Below are 18245 nucleotides of genomic sequence, written 5' to 3' on the forward strand. Positions count from 1 at the left end.
CGGTCACACTCCGGCCGCCTTGCCGCCACGTGAAGTGCGACGAGTGTAGGACGCGGCCACTGGAAGAAGAAAAGTGAAGGAGCTTCATTATTTGATTACTCTTTTTTAATTTTTAATGCGAAAAGTTAAAGTATTCTATATAACATTCCTATGGATATGAGATAGGTATATAAGGAGAAAAATCTATTTTTTCATTCTAACAAAGTAAATAATGTAATTTTCTTTTCAAGCAAATCTATACAAATATTATAAAGCTGAAGAGTTTGTTTGAACGCACTTATCTCAGGAACTACTGGTCTGATTTGAAAAATTCTTTAAGTGTTACATAGCCCATTTAATGAGGAAGGCTATAGGCTATATATGTACCACGGGCGATGCCGGGAAGGACTGCTAGTGCTTTAGAAATGAGAAATTAAAATATAGAATAGAAAAAAAATTTAACACGTTGTGGAATTCGAACCCGAGCACTGGCAAAGCTTAGCTTATTCCGCTAACTAGGAGTATCTTTTTTAAAGTTTCACCCGCGTAAGTCCGTATCCCCTAGGAATATTGGAAAAAAATGCCTATATTTTATTTCAGTGGTCCAGCTATCTACGTACCAAATTTCATTGCAACCGGTTCAATAGTTTTTGCGTGAAAGAGCAACAAACATACACACATCCTTACAAACATTCGCATTTATAATATGAAGGAGTAGGTTTTGCGATAATTTGCCTTATTCCTGAGCGCTAGAGTCTATTTTTATTCTCATCACGATATAATCCAGAAACGCTTCTATACAATTTGCACAGATTATTAAAAAAAAAAATGCTTACTCGATGGCCAAGGGCAGAAGGCTAGCACCTTCGCTGTTCAACATCAGATGGACACCTTCTAAATACTCCACGCTACAACTTCTCCACGAGCCCTAGAAAACAAAAAAAAAATACTATTAAGCTGAAATAAAAAATATACACACACACACACACATATAAACACCCACACGCACGCACACACGCGCGCACACACACACACACACACAAACAATTGAGTTATGCAAGTAAAATTTTTACTCTTAAAATTATACTAGCTGTGACCCGCGGTCGAAACCGCGTAAGTCCGTATCCCGTAGAAATATCGGTATAAAAAGTGCCTGTGTTATTTCAGTTGTCCAGCTATCGACGAAGCAAATTTCATTGCAATCGGTTCAGTAGTTTTTGCGTGAAAGAGTAACAGACGCACGCATACATATGCATCCATCCTCACAAACTTTCGCATTTATAGTATTATTATTCGCCAATAGATGTCAGGAAGAATCATAATAAATTGGGACTACTCAAACGCAAGTAAGTTTAAGACGATAAAACAGGAATATGACATTTTCTAAAAAAAAAATTCCTAGCTAGATCGATTTATCGCCCCCGAAACCCCCTATATACTAAATTTCATGAAAATCGTTGGAGCCGATTCCGAGATTTCAATTATATATTTATATATATACATACAAGAATTGCTCGTTTAAAGGTATAAGATAAGATAAGATACTTATGGGTGTAGCTGTAACCCGCGGCGTCATTCGCGTGGTGCCCGGGTAAAAAGTAGCCCATGTGCTAATCCAGACTATAATCTATCTATCTACCCAACTTTCATACACATACTATAAGGATTAACATTATGTAATACTAGCTGCGCCCCCCGGGTTCACGCGCGTAAGTTTGTATCCCGTAGGAATATTGGGATAAAAAGTTGCTTACGTGTTATTCTAGTTGTCAAGCTATCTACATGCCAAATTTCATTGCAATCGGTTCAATAGATTTGTGTGAAAAAGTAACAAACATACATTTACACATACTCATAAACTGTCGCATTTATAATATTAGTAGGACATGAAGACTTGATTCATTAAATGGCACATGCTAAATAGCTACAACTCAAACTCTCACACACACTCACACGCACAAACCAACTCACACACACACTTAGTGCGTACAACTCATAAGTGCGACACTGACTTGCACCATATCAGTTAAATGCGGCAAAGCACGCTCCATGCTCGACATCTCGAAGCTGTCCGTAGACATATTGTGGCCTGAGGACGAACATACAAACACATTAGATAAATAAAAATCTAGATTATGTACATAATCTGCGATGTCAAAACGACTGTCCTCTCAATTATTCTTTCAAGAAAATAAAACACAAAGAACAGTTTTAGTCTTCTGTTTTATATAAAAAAAATAACAATTGAGAAACTGTTGCCTTTTGGAAGCAAATAAAATATAAACAAATAGATAGCCGTTTTTTTTTTCATCACATTTTGAAAGGCTTTCAAATTTGGCGCCAAAGATTGGACCATTAATTTTTTTTTTATAAGTTGACATACCAAGCCTTACAGCCAACACGAATCTCCTGTAATATAATCCATAAAACACCCTACACTGGTAGAGTATAAAAATCAATATATATACAATATATAATATATAAAATAGCACAACCCTCCTAGCACAGTCATATATATAACAAAATACCATCATAGCATAAAACAAAATACCTTCCGATCCTCTATCAGTCATAGAAGACAGCCCTCTCTGTAGGGTCTCTTTTATTTGCCTTTCCACACTCGGAGAAAGCGAACACTGTTCTTCCTCGCTCTGAAACCAAATTAAATAAACAACTTGAATGACATTAAATTTAAAAATCCCGAGCACATTTCGTGTTTTCCGCCATTTTGAATTTGTTGATTTGATTATTTTGCTAGAATTATTTTTTATTTTTATTTTCCTTTGTTGTTAGGGTTGCCTGGTAGAGATCGCTACATAGCGATAAGCGCCCTTTGCGAATTTAATTTAAGTTTTTTTTGTACGACTGCTTATTTTTTTATTTTTTACGCAATAAAGAATTTTCATTTCATTTCATTTCATTTAGAATTTGCCTTTTTATCACAATTGAGCTGGTGGTTCACCTGGTGGTAAGCTATCACCACCGCCCATGAACATTCATCAGCCGAACCACAAGCTCAATGCCCGCTATGACATAAAAAGAAATGATAAGAACTTAGCAGGTCTTATAGGACCAGTAAATCCAGCAGCAGTAGAATTCCCTCACCGGAACGTACTTCTGCCAGTTGACCCTCGCGGACACGCCAGCCAAGTGCACCAGCTGCCGCCTGCTGGTGGTGAGTCGAGCTGATCTTCTACGGGACACCCTCGTCACCAGCCAGGGTCCACCACATCTGGGGGTGGGAGCATTGCTGTTGTTATGGTTAAGTTCGAAAATAAGGAGAAGGCTTTGGATGGAAAAACTCTACGGGTGTATTAAATGATACAAAGAACGTTCATTTTTTTAGTAGGAATCAATTAATGTTGGATTTTTCGAGTTTAATTATGATAATAATAATAGTATAATATAATAGAGATAATCCCAATAGTTGTATCAACCAATGGGCTTGTTCCTACCTCCTTAAAACAATATTTAAGGAGGTTGGAACTACCGGTCAGGCCCATTACGGAGGGGATACTGCGGGCAGTCCTACTGGACAACGCTCGGATAGTCCGTAGGTTCCTCACTCAGTCGGCCTAGGCTCTGGTCGTCTGGTCACTCAGCCGGAGTTTATAACAACACCGCCGCAAGGCGAGGTACTACTCTGATATAATAATGAAATCATCTTTATTCAGACCTCACAACATTTGTAGATCACAAAAACTTAAATGCACAGATAACACATGGGATGGCCGAAGTATCATAAGTCATCGAATAGTAATATAGTAAGTCGCGATGCGGTCTCGCTTGACCGGTTTTTTTTTATCCCGGATAAAGACAAAAAAAATACCAACCTAGGATCTTCGCTTATCAGTTTCAAAACTTCGAACCCAGAACCTCTTTGAGCCGCTCTGAGCTCCCTTGTGGTGCAACCTACCATCTGAAAAAAATTAAATTATAATTAGAATATATTATGGGTTTAAGCCATGATTATTTTATTCACATACTAGCTGCGGCCCGCGGTTTCACCTGCGTAAGTCTGTATCCCGTACGAAAATCGTAATAAAAGTTGCCTATGTGCTATTCCAGTTGTCCAGCTATCTACGTACCAAATTTCATTGCAATCGGCTCAGTAGTTTTTCCGTGAAAGAGTAACAAACATACACACATCCTCACAAATTATCGCATTTATAATATTAGTAGGATAGGATAAAAATCAATTTGTGAAATAAGTATGGTCTCAACTCAACCGTTTAATAAGGAGCCTTGCCTCTTTAAATGTCATCGTTCAACTACCTGGCTAAATTATAATCAGCCATTCAATCAAATAGCTTATCAAATCAATTGGGTATGTAATATTCATCAGTAAGCTAAAATCAGGCATTTAGTCAATATATATCAACTCTAGTATTTTCTTGTGCTTGATTTTACGCGAGTATTATACATTTAGAAATTAAGAACTTTTTAACGGATTTCAAACGCGATTTTGTCATTATATTATTAACCCGACGTTTCGAACACTTTACAGCGAGCGTGGTCACGGGGAGACCCCGATAATATAATTAATTAATCGCGTTTAAAATCCGTTAAAAAGTTTTTAATTTCTAAATATATCAACTCTCTCTATCCACTACATAGTTATTTTTCTCATTTTGTGTTCTGAGATGCATTTATAAATAACGTTTTTTGTAAATCGTACTATAGCGAGTTATAACTCTTCATAAATAAGACCGTTAGTATATAAAATAATACAATCCAATTATGAAACGAAATGTCAATGACCTTATGTCTTACACAATTTGAATACGATTTGCTTAGACATCCTTATTCCATGTCAATAACAACTTTTTTCTTTAACTTAGATTATTAATTCGTTTGTATTGACAGCTATGACGTCACAAAATACCGCTAAATCTCTATATTATAATTATACTAGCTGCGCCCCGCGGTTTCACCCGCGTAAGTCCGTATCCCGTAGGAATATCGGGATAAAAAATAGATGTTGGCCGATTCTCAGACCTACCCAATATGCTTACCAAATTTCAGAGGAATCGGTCAAGCCGTTTCGGAGGAGTATGGCAACGAAAACTGTGACACGAGAATTTTATATATATAGATAGATGAAATAGTAAGTTCAGGATATACCTGTAAAAACGTCACCCTCCCGTGGGGTGTGTCCACAGTTTTCAATTGCGGATCCTCAGCCACGAGCAGGTGTCGAACGCGGGACTCCGAGCCGTCGAGCGCGGTGTGCCACGACACGTGGTCACCGGCGCAGAACTTGTTACCTGTTCATTGACTAATATGGTCAATAATGGTCGTAAAGTCATGTGGCCAATAATAGTCAGTATGGCCAATAATAGTCAGTATGGTCAACATTGTCAGTATGTCATTATAATTGGTGAGTATGAACAATATATTAATTATATATAACAAGTGAACTAGCTGGTAAGTCATTAGGTTCCAAAAGTGATGAATAATTTTTTAAACTTCTACATAGAATAAAAAAAAGGTGTGTGTGCGATTCACACACGATAGAAGTGAAACTTCAGTAAATCAACAAAATAATGAGATGAATATATATAAAATATAAAATAGTATGTATATTTCTGTCTCATTCTTTGCCGGCTTCATTCTACACATTTTTGTATTTGTGTCTCTTACCCGTCGTTTTTTCCGTTGCATCAGGTTTGAAATCACAACGATTCTAAAGTAGTTTCACTTTAAAAAAAAAAAATGTCTACTGACATTTTCATAAAACCGATTTACCAGTAGCGAAAATATATCTAGCCAGCGCTTGCAGCAAGGCAGCTGGCCACACTGGCGGTGTTTGCCCCCTATCCGCTGCTAATCGCAGGGTTAACTCCAGCCCATATCCTGATACCGTGTCACCGGGCTCTGGTATGGGGTGCACCCTACCATCACCGTGTAGGTCTGATACTCCGAAACTGAAATAATTAAAAATAATATATTTAAGTTCTCTTTATAAAAATCCCTAACATAACGAAAGTAAATAAACTGACAAACTTCGCGTATAAATACGATAAAACATAATTTATTATGGTGTGTTATTTGAACATGAATTATATAAGTTCTAGGTGATCCGGCAAACGCTGTTGTGCATTACTCGTTATCATTTAGGGGTATGAAAAATATATGTTGGCCGATTTCCAGATCTAACCGCAAAATTTTATGAAAAATAGGTCCAGCCGTTTCGTAGGAGTATGGTAATCACTCATTGAGCGTAAAAATTGTTCACAACTGGTCATTGTCACAGTAAAAGTTTCGTATAAAAAAAATCGTGTTATGGCTCTAAATGTTATGTCGATGTTATGACAATCACAGAAAGGCCACATAGTTAAAAGCGTCGAGCGATTTCAATATATGCGTGTATCATCTATATAGATATACAATACGATATATTATTATATTTTGACTTAAAAATAGCAGGTTAAAGTACATAATTTGTGGACAAATTCCAACAAACACCAGTAGTCTCTTTGACTCAGGCAGTTTGACGCAACACAGGGGTTTTCGTGAATAAAATGACAGAATACCGCCATAAAGACTTGTTCCTTAAGGGCTATGAATATCTATGCAAGTAATTCGCTCCTATTGACCGTTGCATGATGTTATCCAGCACTCTTTTATAATTTTTTTTATAATTATAATTAAAAACGGTTTTGTACCAATAACATTAAATATTAACCATCAAATTTTACATTATATAACATCTCATTTCAATTTATAAATACATTACATAATTACAATTAATGACATTCAGATACAAGTAACAATATAAAATAAAGACATTCGATTAGAAGTTTAAACAATGGAATTTTTATTCTTGTTTGGCCGTTCAATGTAGATTAAATGACTTACCTCACATAATGCCAGTGCGGAGGTATGTTTTCATCAGGTCTGCCTGGGTTCCAGTACATGCTGATGTAATCCAGAGGGTCATGACCACCTAGCCTGAAAAACATGCAATGTATTTTATACTAGTTTCAGCCTATAGATGCACTTACTAGATACTCCAGATAAAATGTAGCCTATATGTTTTTTCTGGTGGTTTCTCCACGAAAGACTTTGAATTATTAATATCAAAGATTAGCATTTTCAACTGTGTTAAGTATAGAGTTACACTAATCTTATACCTTTAAACGAGCAATTCTTGTATATATATATATATAATTGGAATCTCGGAATCGGCTCCAACGATTTTCATGAAATTTAGTATATAGGGGGTTTCGGGGGCGATAAATCGATCTAGCTAGGAATTTTTTTTAGAAAATGTCATATTCGTGTTTTATTCGTGTTTTTTTTTTCCTGACATCTATTGGTGAATAATAATACTATTTTGCTTCGTAGATACCTGGACAACTGAAATAACACATAGGCACTTTTTATACTGATATTCCTACGGGATACGGACTAACGCGGTTTCAACCGCGGGTCACAGCTAGTGAAATAATTATTTTTCACAAAAAACATTTAAAGTACCTTCCAATTCTGAGAACTAACTTAAAATAAACAAAAGAATCACAAAAATTCGGCTCACTCAGTCATAAGATCTGCTGTAACAAAGTCACATAAAATAAACAGTTGAATTGATAACCTTATCCTTTCTTGGAGTCAGTCAATTCATCCCTCTTCATACAATATCCATCACATTCATTTATTCACATAAATCAAAGTTACAACAAAGTTAGCATGCTAAGACCTGCAGGTGTTTGGACAATTGGAGCCATATCATTTCTATTTAAGGATTTGGTTGAAAATTTGCCATGTAAAGGCTACTAAAAGTATTTCTAAGTAAAATTTACAATCAAAAGCTATTTAAATTCAACACTAACAATATTGTTTACTAGTTGCCCACCCTAGTTTCATCTATAGCACAGATTATCTCAGACTCATATTATCAAGCCGATGAGTTTGTTTGTTTGAAAGCACTTATCTCAGGTTCAATTTAAAAAATTATTCTAATGTTAGATAGCCCATTTATTGAGGCTACATATGTACCACGGGTGAAGCCGAGGCAGACCACTAGTAAAACTATTATAGTATGTTTTTTCTCTCCATAAGAAGATAGTAAAGGCGATTTCAAGTAACACACTTGATTTTTATTTAAGTTATCTCTTATGACAAAAAATTATTACCAAAACTTAAGCCTAGTGGTAACTTGCAGTGGGTTTGGCTGGTCAGGGTATATTTTGGAGCATGCTTCATACAATGCTTTTAAACCAGCTGGCATCAGACGTTCTGTAACAGATGAGTATTACACTACATGTCATTATACTTTAACCAATTAATTATATAAATTTATAAGCATTATTTTCCAAAAAAGCTCCACATATCATTTCAGTTTATTATAACGTAAATATTATACCAGATTGATGATTATCCATCTGCTCTTGAGAGCCCTGTGAACTCTGCGAGTTAGCAGGATGCGCAGGCGCAACGAACGATAACGCACTGTTTCTAACAACTCCACCGCCGCTAGTGCCACTTCCGCTTGACATATTGAATAGTAATTAACTTATTAAACTGCAATAATTATTTTATCCTAATTCTAAATAAATATTAAGCAGATTTATGAGATTTTTACAATTGACGTAGGTAAATAAAATACGCTTGTTTCATTCTTCACTTTATGTCATTGTCAATAACATTATGTCACTGACTATAGTTGGATACAATTTTCCCGTAGTATTATACTACTCTTTGATTTTGATACCTTACGATACTTACTTTGTGGTCGCAACCGTAGCGAAATCTAGGCTTTAATAGGGTCTGACATAAAAATCACCTATGTTTGCATAGCGTATTGCACACTCATATACTCAAATAGCCACAAGCTTTTTAATAAAAATATTTGCTTTCTTGTTCATAAGGCTCTTTGTATTGTCTGTAGGTAGCTATAAAGTACAAGTCGCTGCAGGTACGTTGTTACTTGTAACTAGTTGTTAATCTGTGGCAAAGTGAAGATTAATATAAATCTGTGGTCGCTGTCATTTGTCGCCTGTCGGTGACACAAAATTATTGTATTGAACTGTGCGAAAGTGGGCGGTATTATTTAATTTTCTCTATATATAAACACAAACAAACCTCTCGGATGCTATAAATATCGTGTCGATTCATTCTTACCTTTTGTATTCCAGTTTTAAAATCATTTAAGTACGTTATATTAGTAAAATGCGCTACATTTTCTTGACTACAATTTTTAGTGTCGTGTTCGCATACGAAAAAGATATGACTTTTACAGTTCAAGCAGGGAAAACAGACTGTTTTTATCATAAGGTTCTTACAAATGAAATAATAGATTTAGAATATCAGGTACGTGCAGTTCTATAAATATGATTATAACCTGGTACAAATGTTATTACGTTGGGATTAAATATTTAATCTACCCTGTATCAGCATGCTGCTTATTATCAGAATATTTTTTTACATTGACTTGGAATTTTATTACTATTTAGTGTAAACAATACTTGAGTATGTTGATTTTTTGTCACAGTTCCTATTTTCTTTAAAATATTACATACTAGTTCTGCGCCCGCGGCTTTGTCGGCGTAGTTGTAGGATAGATAGTCCCAGGGTTTTTCTCGCATGTTCCTGTTCCCATGGGAACACGAGCAAAAACTTTCCTATATCCGTCTCCTGGTTCTAAGTTACCCCTGCACAAATTTTCAGCCAAATTGGTTAAATCATTCTTGAGTTGTTAATAGTGTAATCAACACCACATTCTTTTATATTGAAAAAATTTAAGTATTTGGATGTATAAGAGGGTATTTAGACAGGGTGTTGTATGAAATAACTAGATAGCTGAGCTCAAATGGAAGGAATACAATAAATATTAGATAACACATATATATGTGTTATCATATATATTATCTGTGGATGAGTCTTTATGTCTGTTTAATTTAACATAAGATAGTGTGTTAATTATATCCAAATAATCTTTAATGATAGTGAATTAAATTATGCGTCTCCCATCTTTTGAGCCTTGATTAATATGGTGAGATATTTTTAGTAAAAATTTTTCTTTAATTTGAAACTTGTTATGCTCTTTGGCTTTTCTTAATATAACTATAATTACACTATCACACTAATGTCTTTTTATAATATAATATGTAAATGTAATTACGTATAAATGTTGCAGGTTATAGATGCGTCCCAAGGAGAATTAGACATATCTTTCCAATTGGCAGATCCCGTGGGACGGATAATTGTAGCGGACTATAAGAAGTCGGAGAACGCGCACCGACACACGTCGGTGCTGGAGGGCGACTACAGATTCTGTTTCGATAATACGTTCAGTACTTTTAGTCAGAAAACTGTGAGTATGTTATGTCTTTAAAACAGTAATAGTTTTTTTATTCTTTATTTTACACTTTATTGTGCTGGCATACACAACACATCCTTAAAATAAATGTCTTAAAACAAAACCAGCACAGCGGGCGGCCTTATCACTAAAGAGTGATCTCTTCCAGGCAATGCAAGGAAATCATCTTTATTTACATAGCTGACCCCTAAACGCTGTTCTGCCATAGTCTTATCGTTTAAGGGGTATTAAAATTAGATGTTGGCTGATTTTCAAACCTACCCAACATGCACACAAAAATTTTATGAAAATCGGTCCAGTTGTTACAGAGGAGTATGCTAACTAGCATTGTGACAAGAATTTTATATACATAGATATCAAAGCTGAAACGTTTGTTTGCTTGTTTGGATGTGCAAATAATAAACTACCGTTTTGAATTGAAACATTTTTTTAAACATTGAATAGTCCAATGGACTCCAGACGAGGGACATATGGAGACATGCTTTTAATTAGTAATGTTAAAGTCTCAGAGAACCATATTTTAAGAAAAAAAATGTAACATTATTTTTTTTGGTTGGGATCACCATTTATCCATTTATTTTATCTTGTTGCAGGTATTTTTTGATCTGATGATAGATACTGAAGATTCCCAAAGTAAAGATTACGACGATGAGAAAGAAATGGAATTAGGTGATTACTTAAAATGTTCATAAAAGAGACAGTTTATATGTGGAACTTTATTCGTAAGAGGCACTTGATATATCTTCTCTACGCCTAAACCAATGAATGAATTTGAATGAATTAAAAAGACCAGCATTTTTCCAATTTCTTTTTGCGGAATACATTTAAGCTTTTCCATTTAGTTAATAATTTTAAATTGTTTATTTATTTTTCTTAAAATGTTCTATCTATTTTTCTAAATCATACAGTATGTTGTATGTTTAATTTTTTTTTGGGTCTATTACCTCTAAACTTTAGTGAAGACTGCGTGAAGCGATTATGATTTTTTTTTTTATTGGAATCTGACACTTCCCGTGTGGACCCATTAAAATTAAATCTATTTCAAGTCAGTTTAGTGTTTTGCTAAAATTTAATATAGGTATATATATATATATATATATATATATATTCAATATCTATATCATGTGTGCACAAGGTAACGCCGCGGAGACGTACGTGATGCGCGTGCGCGACATATCCGAATCCGTCAGTAAGGTTAGGGACAACGTGGCGGCGGCTCGGCGCTTGCAGGAGCTGCTGTCCGCGCACGAGGCGCGGGATCGCAACATGGCCGAGGAGATGTGCGACAGGTGCGCGTTTCTTGTATTGTCTTTTGTATATGCATGTGCGCAGTTTGGAATTAGATATGTCCGTTGAAAGCGGTTCAAAATGCTTTCCTCATATCCAAAGGAATCATCATCATCATCGTCATCATCATTATCATGATAATTAGCTTTGAATTAGATCTATCCGTTGAATGCGGTTCAAAATGCTTTCCTCCATATATCAAAGGAGTCATCAACATTAAGGTGAAGCTAATAAAAACGTGTTACATATAATGTAACTTTTATAAATTTAATAAAAAAAAAACCCCTATCCCTACTGGAAGGCACAGCGTCACATATCACATGGTGTATTTTACTAAAAAACCCTTTAGTCAGTAGCAGTAGCAAGTTTACCTTTCTGGCAACCCTAAAATCAACGAGGCAACCTTAAAATTCAAATTATTTATTTCATTCTTTATATAATAGTCTTAAGCTAGTTTGTATGTGGACACTCACTAGTGAGCAAAAAAATGCTTACATCAGGAGGTCCGCTCTTCCATAGAACATTTTAAGTGTAGTAATAAGATGATTTTATATTGCACTAACTTTTGCCCGCGGCTTCGCATGCGTTAAATTCGGTGCAGTTTGATAGATATATTATAAACCTTTCTCTTGAATCAAATCAAAAACCCCATCAAAATCCGTTGCGTAGCTCTAAAGATTTAAAAATACATACATAGGGACATAGGGACAGAAAAAGTGACTTTGTTTAATACTATGTAGTGATAAACAAACAAGAAATAAAAATAATCTCTGAATATGTGTGTGTATGTACGTGTTTGTGAATGCGCGCGCCCGCGTGCGTGTGTGTGTGTGTGTCAAATATCTGACATTTTTCTTCATCTTGCATGCGTGAGAGTGAGATGGTATGTAACATTTGTCATTTGTGCGAGCGGGATAACTATACGATTTTTCTATTGGCTCTTTTAAATTATACTCATTTTTGTTTCAGGGTGTTGATATGGTCGGCGGTACAAATATTGTTAATGGCCGTCGTTGGAATGGTACAGGTGGGAACCGTTTTCCTATAATTTATCTAACTCTTGGCCCGCGGCATCGCTCGCTATTACACAATTGCTTGCGGCGTCACAGTTGTGCGGATGTTTGTGTTCCCTATGTCACAAGCATCGAGTTTTGTAGAAACCTATCTCTGTTCCTGATTTCATCAATTTTTATCAGACATACAGACTTTCGCATTGTATTCAAACACTGTATCTAGACTTAACGTATAAAGCTGTGAGAGTATGTTTGTTCATTTAAACGTCCTGATATCAGGAACTACTCTTTATATTCTTTCTTTTTCGTGTACAGCAATCCGCTTATTGCGGTAGGCTGCCTAAACTAATATTATAATGTGGAAATATTACTGTTTTCGTGTGTATGTTTGTATGCTTTCCACACATAAAGAATTCCAGTGCTTTTTGTGAAAAATTTGAGCGATTTCAAAAATTCTTTTACCATTAAAAATCTGCATCATCATTGAGTGACATAGGCTGTATTATATCTAGTTTTTATCCCAGGCAGAGCCGGAAAAAAGCTGCTAAAAGTAGTATTTTTTATAGTTATTAGGCTACACAACATCGTGTACATAGTGGGTGAAACCGCGGGACACGGCTAGTTTACATATTATTTGTTGCAACGCAAAGCCAATTATAAACAATAATTTAATTAATTATTTTCAGGTAGTCTTCGTGAAGAGTCTCTTCGAAGACCCGAGCAATCTGAGTTTAAAGAAATTAGTACCTAATCTAATGTCTCAGTGATATTACGCCAAAGATTAATTTAGTTCACAAATAATAACACTAGTCCAGAGGGCGCTGTATATATTTTGATTAGTGTCTTGTGTTTTTTTTTTTTTGTAATAATACTATAGAATACGTTATGTAGTTTTTTGTACTAGCCGAAAAATTCGGGATGATGGAAGATAGAAAATCTCATAAAAGTCAATTAAGTAATAAATAAATCTATTATTCATTATTTTTTAAATGGCAACATATTTTAAAGTATGCCAACACATTAATAAGTAATATATATATATACATATATAAATTAAGTAATATATAAGGAAATTTTATTGTGTGTTGCCTAGTTTCTTTTTCGATAAAGACACAATTTGCGGTGAAGTTCTCTAAGTGAAATATGATTTAATAAGCCTTGTGTAAATATAAAACACGCATGGAAAGGGGATAAGTATTCACGAGTTGACTGCATGGTACTAAAGAAATTTAACTTCAAAAAATTAAAAAGTACACTTTCATAATAAAATCAACTTAATTGTCTCACTTCCTTGCATACAGAGTATGCACAAGGAAATTTTGTAACCCTAATAAATACAATCAATATTAGATATATCGTATCGTCACCGATATATTACAGTTTGAACTGAATCTGTCTGTGTAAGTGGGTCGAAATCGAGTCTAAAGTAGTCGGTTACATTCAAACATACGGGTGAAGCTAATAAAAGCGTGTTAAAAAGATATTAGACATTCGAAATTCTCTAGAGGCCACTACCTTGAACCAATTCTCGACAAGCATAAGTAAGAGCTTACGCGAAGGAATTGGCTCTGAATTAAAAAAAAAGCATTGAATTTTTGGTCCATCCGTTTGAGAGCTATGATGCCAGAGCAGACACGGGCAGTCCGATATAGAAGTAAATCATATCCCTCTTTTTCTGGTAGTTAAACGAAGAATCAAGAAGCTTCCCGATCCTTCGGAACTAACTAAGATTTTTTTTAGTAGGTTCCTAGTTTAATTTGAACAATCCTAGAAATGAAATCTTTTTGTATTTTGAAAGTGATACTAACAATGATTTTAAGATAAATAGCGTGATCTTTATCTCGTCGATGTGATGTAGTTATAAAACCTTGCCAAATGCATTTAAAAATAAATAAGTTTATAAGATACGTATATAGAATAAATACATTTACAAAACGTTTCGTTTCTGATTGGGAACGCACAATTTTTGTTTGTAAATAAATTATGATGGACATTTCGTTTTTTATTTTACAATTCCTTATTTGTATTTTCGATGGGATTGTCATATTAAAAAGAAAAATGTAGTTTATTTATTAATATAGAAGTATTAATTATACTTCCGAAAAGTCATTAGATATATATAAGATTAAAAATTTCCTAATTACTTCCAATCTTCGAAGCCAAAAGATCATTTGGAATATAAATACTAGGGTATATAATAACTGCGCGACTATGCAGGTATCTGAATAATCACTTTTGTTTGGCTAGGCGGAAGAAAATAATTTTGCATATAATAACGAATTTTCAATTGCAATTATACCACAGATTAATGAGTATGTTATACATTTTTTTAACTAGTAGAAAAAATATCTTTGTCCGTGTTTTACCTTGCTTACCTGTACGTATTACGGAGTATCTATTTATTACTAAATTTGTGTATAGAACTCGTGGACAGATAAATAAGCGTAGGATAATACTATCACAGAACCTAATACAATGTATACTCTTTGTAGATTAGCTTCTCTGACTACAATCGTACTATAATAATCTGTGCATAAAATATCTGTTCTTTTATCAGTTTTGGTTTTGTTATTATTATGATCTGTCAAGTGTCAAATATAAATATTGAAGTGACTATCGCTCATGAGTAGTTTTATTTCTTTATATTACTATAATTTATTAATATGAAGATATTACATTCATTTGTGTATAATTAAGGAAACTATTTCTATCGAATTTCTGCTTTTTTCTACTATAGTTTAGTCAGAAAACCATTATGTTACCCGTTCTTCTAATGATGAATCGAATGTCGAGGCGTAGACGATTAGTTAAAATGCAACAAATTGAAATGAAACCAGCTGAAAAAGAGTGTTGTAGGACGTGCTTAAGCACTGAGAACTTAACGCCTATATTTATAAGTAGAGATATGAAGAAAAAACGATCTGATGATCTTAAACTCATAACTGGCTTGGAGGTACTACAGTATTAATTTTTTCAAAGTTTATGTATGAAATCAAATTTACTGTTAGTTAGTGAACGGTATAAATTAAAACAGAAGTTTATTTGTTAATAGAGTTTACTTAATAATAATATAAAATGTGATACTAGAAATTTAATGGCATTTATGATATAATTAGTATAAAATCCTTTTCAGATACAATACAATGATGGTTTATCGCAAAAAATGTGTAGCAAATGTATAGAAATGATGAAAATCGCATTAAAGTTTAGACACACAAGTCGGAAAGCACAAAAGACCCTACTTAATATGAAACCAGATAAAGTTATTACCAGAACTGATATTTTTACTTCTAAATTACATAAAGTTGAGGCAGAGGTGTACAATAATGACTGTGGGTATGATTATCAAGATGACTTCCAAAATACTGATTATCAGCCTTATGAAGAACCGAAGAAGTTTAAACAGGTATGTATATGTTGTTGTTTTTTTTTATGTTTGTTAATTTAGTCAGTTTTTTTAGTATATTTATGTACTTTATGAGTTATATTGAACGAACTAATAAAGACCCATCACTTCTTAGTTATGTTAGAAATTACCCAAAATGTCTAATTCTCTGGCTTGTAGGCCATTTAATCATCAAAATGGTGTGTGCAAACAAGTTAGGCTAGATTGTTTCCTCACCCTAGTACTATGGATATCAAATATATGATCTCAAAAAGACTGTTAAGTAAAATAAATGATAAAAAAGTTTGGAAAATCCAAAAGTGCACGCCTCATAGCGGTTTTTATATTTTACAAGAAAAAAAAAAAATAAATATATATTTCGTCATAAAAGTATAGTAGTCTTTTTTTTAACATTCTTATTTGTGTAAGTTTTTTTAAATCAAAATTATGAATACAAGTTATATTCCAGAAACTTACAATGCCCAAGAAGAAGAGAGAGAAAATACCGACAGCTGCGTCATACAAATGCAACACATGTAACAAGGAATTTCGAATGAAGGCGACATACAAGGCTCACATGAGGTTCCATACAAACTATTGTGTTTGTGAGGTGAGAAAAATCCCTTTTGGGGGGGACAAAATCAATGAATCGGTCTCAGTAGATCTATCGGAACACGGGCCACACACACACACACACACACGCATAAATAGCATTGGTCACAAATGCAACATCATCACGCACACATTTATACAATCAACTGTCTCGGGCGGCTCTGTCGGTACACAGGTCCGTACGCACACATACATAGCATCGCTCAGAAATAAGAATATGCGATTTACAAAAAATTTAGTGTATAAAAAAAAATCACTATTACATAACTGTTTTGTTTGAAGAATCATTTGACAATTATTTTTTTCATTTTTTATTTTCAAGTATTGAATCTTGTACAAAAACGCGTCATAAAGCACGCTTGTATCTTATCCAGTTCCCTTGAGGATGCATCTTATAAATATGTATTATACTAACTGCACCCGGCAAACGTTGATCTGCCTTGCTTCCTTAATGATGTATGAAAAATTGATGTTGGCCGATTACAACCCGATATGCACAAAAAATTTCATCAAAATCGGTCAAGCCGTTTCGGAGGAGTATGGCAACGAAAACTGTGACACGAGAATTTTATATATATGTATTATATAAACAAGTGTCCACCATTCCTTCGTCTAAGCATTAAACAATTACGTAATACCATTCACCTTACATTTAGTCGTGCGGCAAACGCTGTCGCAACAACAACCAGTTGCAAGAGCACAAGCGCGCCCGACACGGCCTCGGCCGCATACACAAGTGCGCATACTGCGAATACAGCTCCGCGACGAAGGAGGCGCTCACCATTCACGAGCGGCGACACACCGGCGAACGGCCATACATCTGCGACCACTGCGGCGCGACTTTCCATAGACGATCGAATCTGGTGCAGCATATCGCGATACATCTGCCCGAGAAGAACTTTCAGGTGGGTGCTTTTTTTTTTATTTATGGCCAATTTTTTTCGTTTTATTTATGGCCAGTTTTCTTTTTATTCATAGTCATTTTTTTAAGCAGGATGTCTCGCGTTCTCTTGTGGGTGCGAGATGTATCCTATCCTATCCTACTAATATTATAAATGCGAAAGTTTGTTTGTGTGTGTTTGTTGCTCTTTCACGCAATAACTACTGAACCGGTTGCAATGAAATTTGGTATGTAGACAGCTGGACAACTGGAATAACACATAAGCAACTCTATCCCGATATTCCTACGGGATACGGACTTACGCGGGTGAAACCGCGGGGCGCAGCTAGCTCTTCATAATTTTTAATCGCCGAATGTTCTGTCGACTTTTTTACGGGTTTAAGGTTATCAACTCTCTGTCGGAACGAACTCAGGATCGAATGCAGGACCTAATAATTAAAGGAAAATAATAATTTTATGAGATCAAAAATTGCTTTGTGTTTATGTGTCTTTTTGTGTTCATATAAAAGTGTCATAAAAACAATTCGACTGAGTTTGATGTAGTTTTAAGCTTGTGTTCATTAAAAGATCAAAACCCTTGTGTTTGTTGGATTTTATCTATGAATAAAGTTAGAAATTTAAATATATCCCAATATATTTTAACTATAGTATTTTAGGATTAGAAATAACGTAGTATTTTCTTGTGTTTGGTTTCACGCGAGTATTATACATTTAGAAATTAAAAACTTTTCAACGGATTTTAAA

The 18245-nt window shown here is 34.6% G+C and overlaps 3 protein-coding genes across 3 annotated transcripts in view; 2 read left to right on the plus strand and 1 right to left on the minus strand.

Annotated features, from left to right (window-relative positions):
- Positions 1–8610, minus strand: part of LOC119838958 (suppressor of fused homolog) — a 10401-nt gene extending 1791 nt beyond the window's left edge. The window contains exons 1-10 of the mRNA XM_038365112.1: positions 8348–8610; positions 8118–8220; positions 6841–6933; positions 5728–5906; positions 5104–5246; positions 3813–3898; positions 3085–3211; positions 2531–2630; positions 1992–2068; positions 816–907 (exon numbers count right to left, since the gene is read on the minus strand). Of these exons, the coding sequence (XP_038221040.1) occupies positions 816–907; positions 1992–2068; positions 2531–2630; positions 3085–3211; positions 3813–3898; positions 5104–5246; positions 5728–5906; positions 6841–6933; positions 8118–8220; positions 8348–8480 (1133 nt within the window). The 5' untranslated portion in view covers positions 8481–8610. The remainder of the gene's footprint in view (positions 1–815; positions 908–1991; positions 2069–2530; positions 2631–3084; positions 3212–3812; positions 3899–5103; positions 5247–5727; positions 5907–6840; positions 6934–8117; positions 8221–8347) is intronic.
- A 359-nt stretch (positions 8611–8969) lies between these two features.
- LOC119838962 (transmembrane emp24 domain-containing protein 5-like) lies at positions 8970–13820 on the plus strand. The gene is made up of 6 exons (XM_038365121.1): positions 8970–9294; positions 10121–10297; positions 10897–10972; positions 11439–11592; positions 12560–12617; positions 13290–13820. Exons 1-6 carry the CDS (start codon positions 9154–9156, stop codon positions 13368–13370), a joined length of 687 nt encoding a protein of 228 aa, XP_038221049.1. The 5' UTR covers positions 8970–9153; the 3' UTR covers positions 13371–13820.
- A 1392-nt stretch (positions 13821–15212) lies between these two features.
- LOC119838961 (zinc finger protein 62-like) overlaps positions 15213–18245 on the plus strand; it is a 5055-nt gene continuing 2022 nt past the window's right edge. The window contains exons 1-4 of the mRNA XM_038365120.1: positions 15213–15556; positions 15737–16009; positions 16458–16598; positions 17257–17505. Of these exons, the coding sequence (XP_038221048.1) occupies positions 15359–15556; positions 15737–16009; positions 16458–16598; positions 17257–17505 (861 nt within the window). The 5' untranslated portion in view covers positions 15213–15358. The remainder of the gene's footprint in view (positions 15557–15736; positions 16010–16457; positions 16599–17256; positions 17506–18245) is intronic.

Source organism: Zerene cesonia, unplaced genomic scaffold (assembly GCF_012273895.1).
Source record: "Zerene cesonia ecotype Mississippi unplaced genomic scaffold, Zerene_cesonia_1.1 Zces_u006, whole genome shotgun sequence".
In the NCBI taxonomy this organism is placed as follows: domain Eukaryota; kingdom Metazoa; phylum Arthropoda; class Insecta; order Lepidoptera; family Pieridae; genus Zerene; species Zerene cesonia.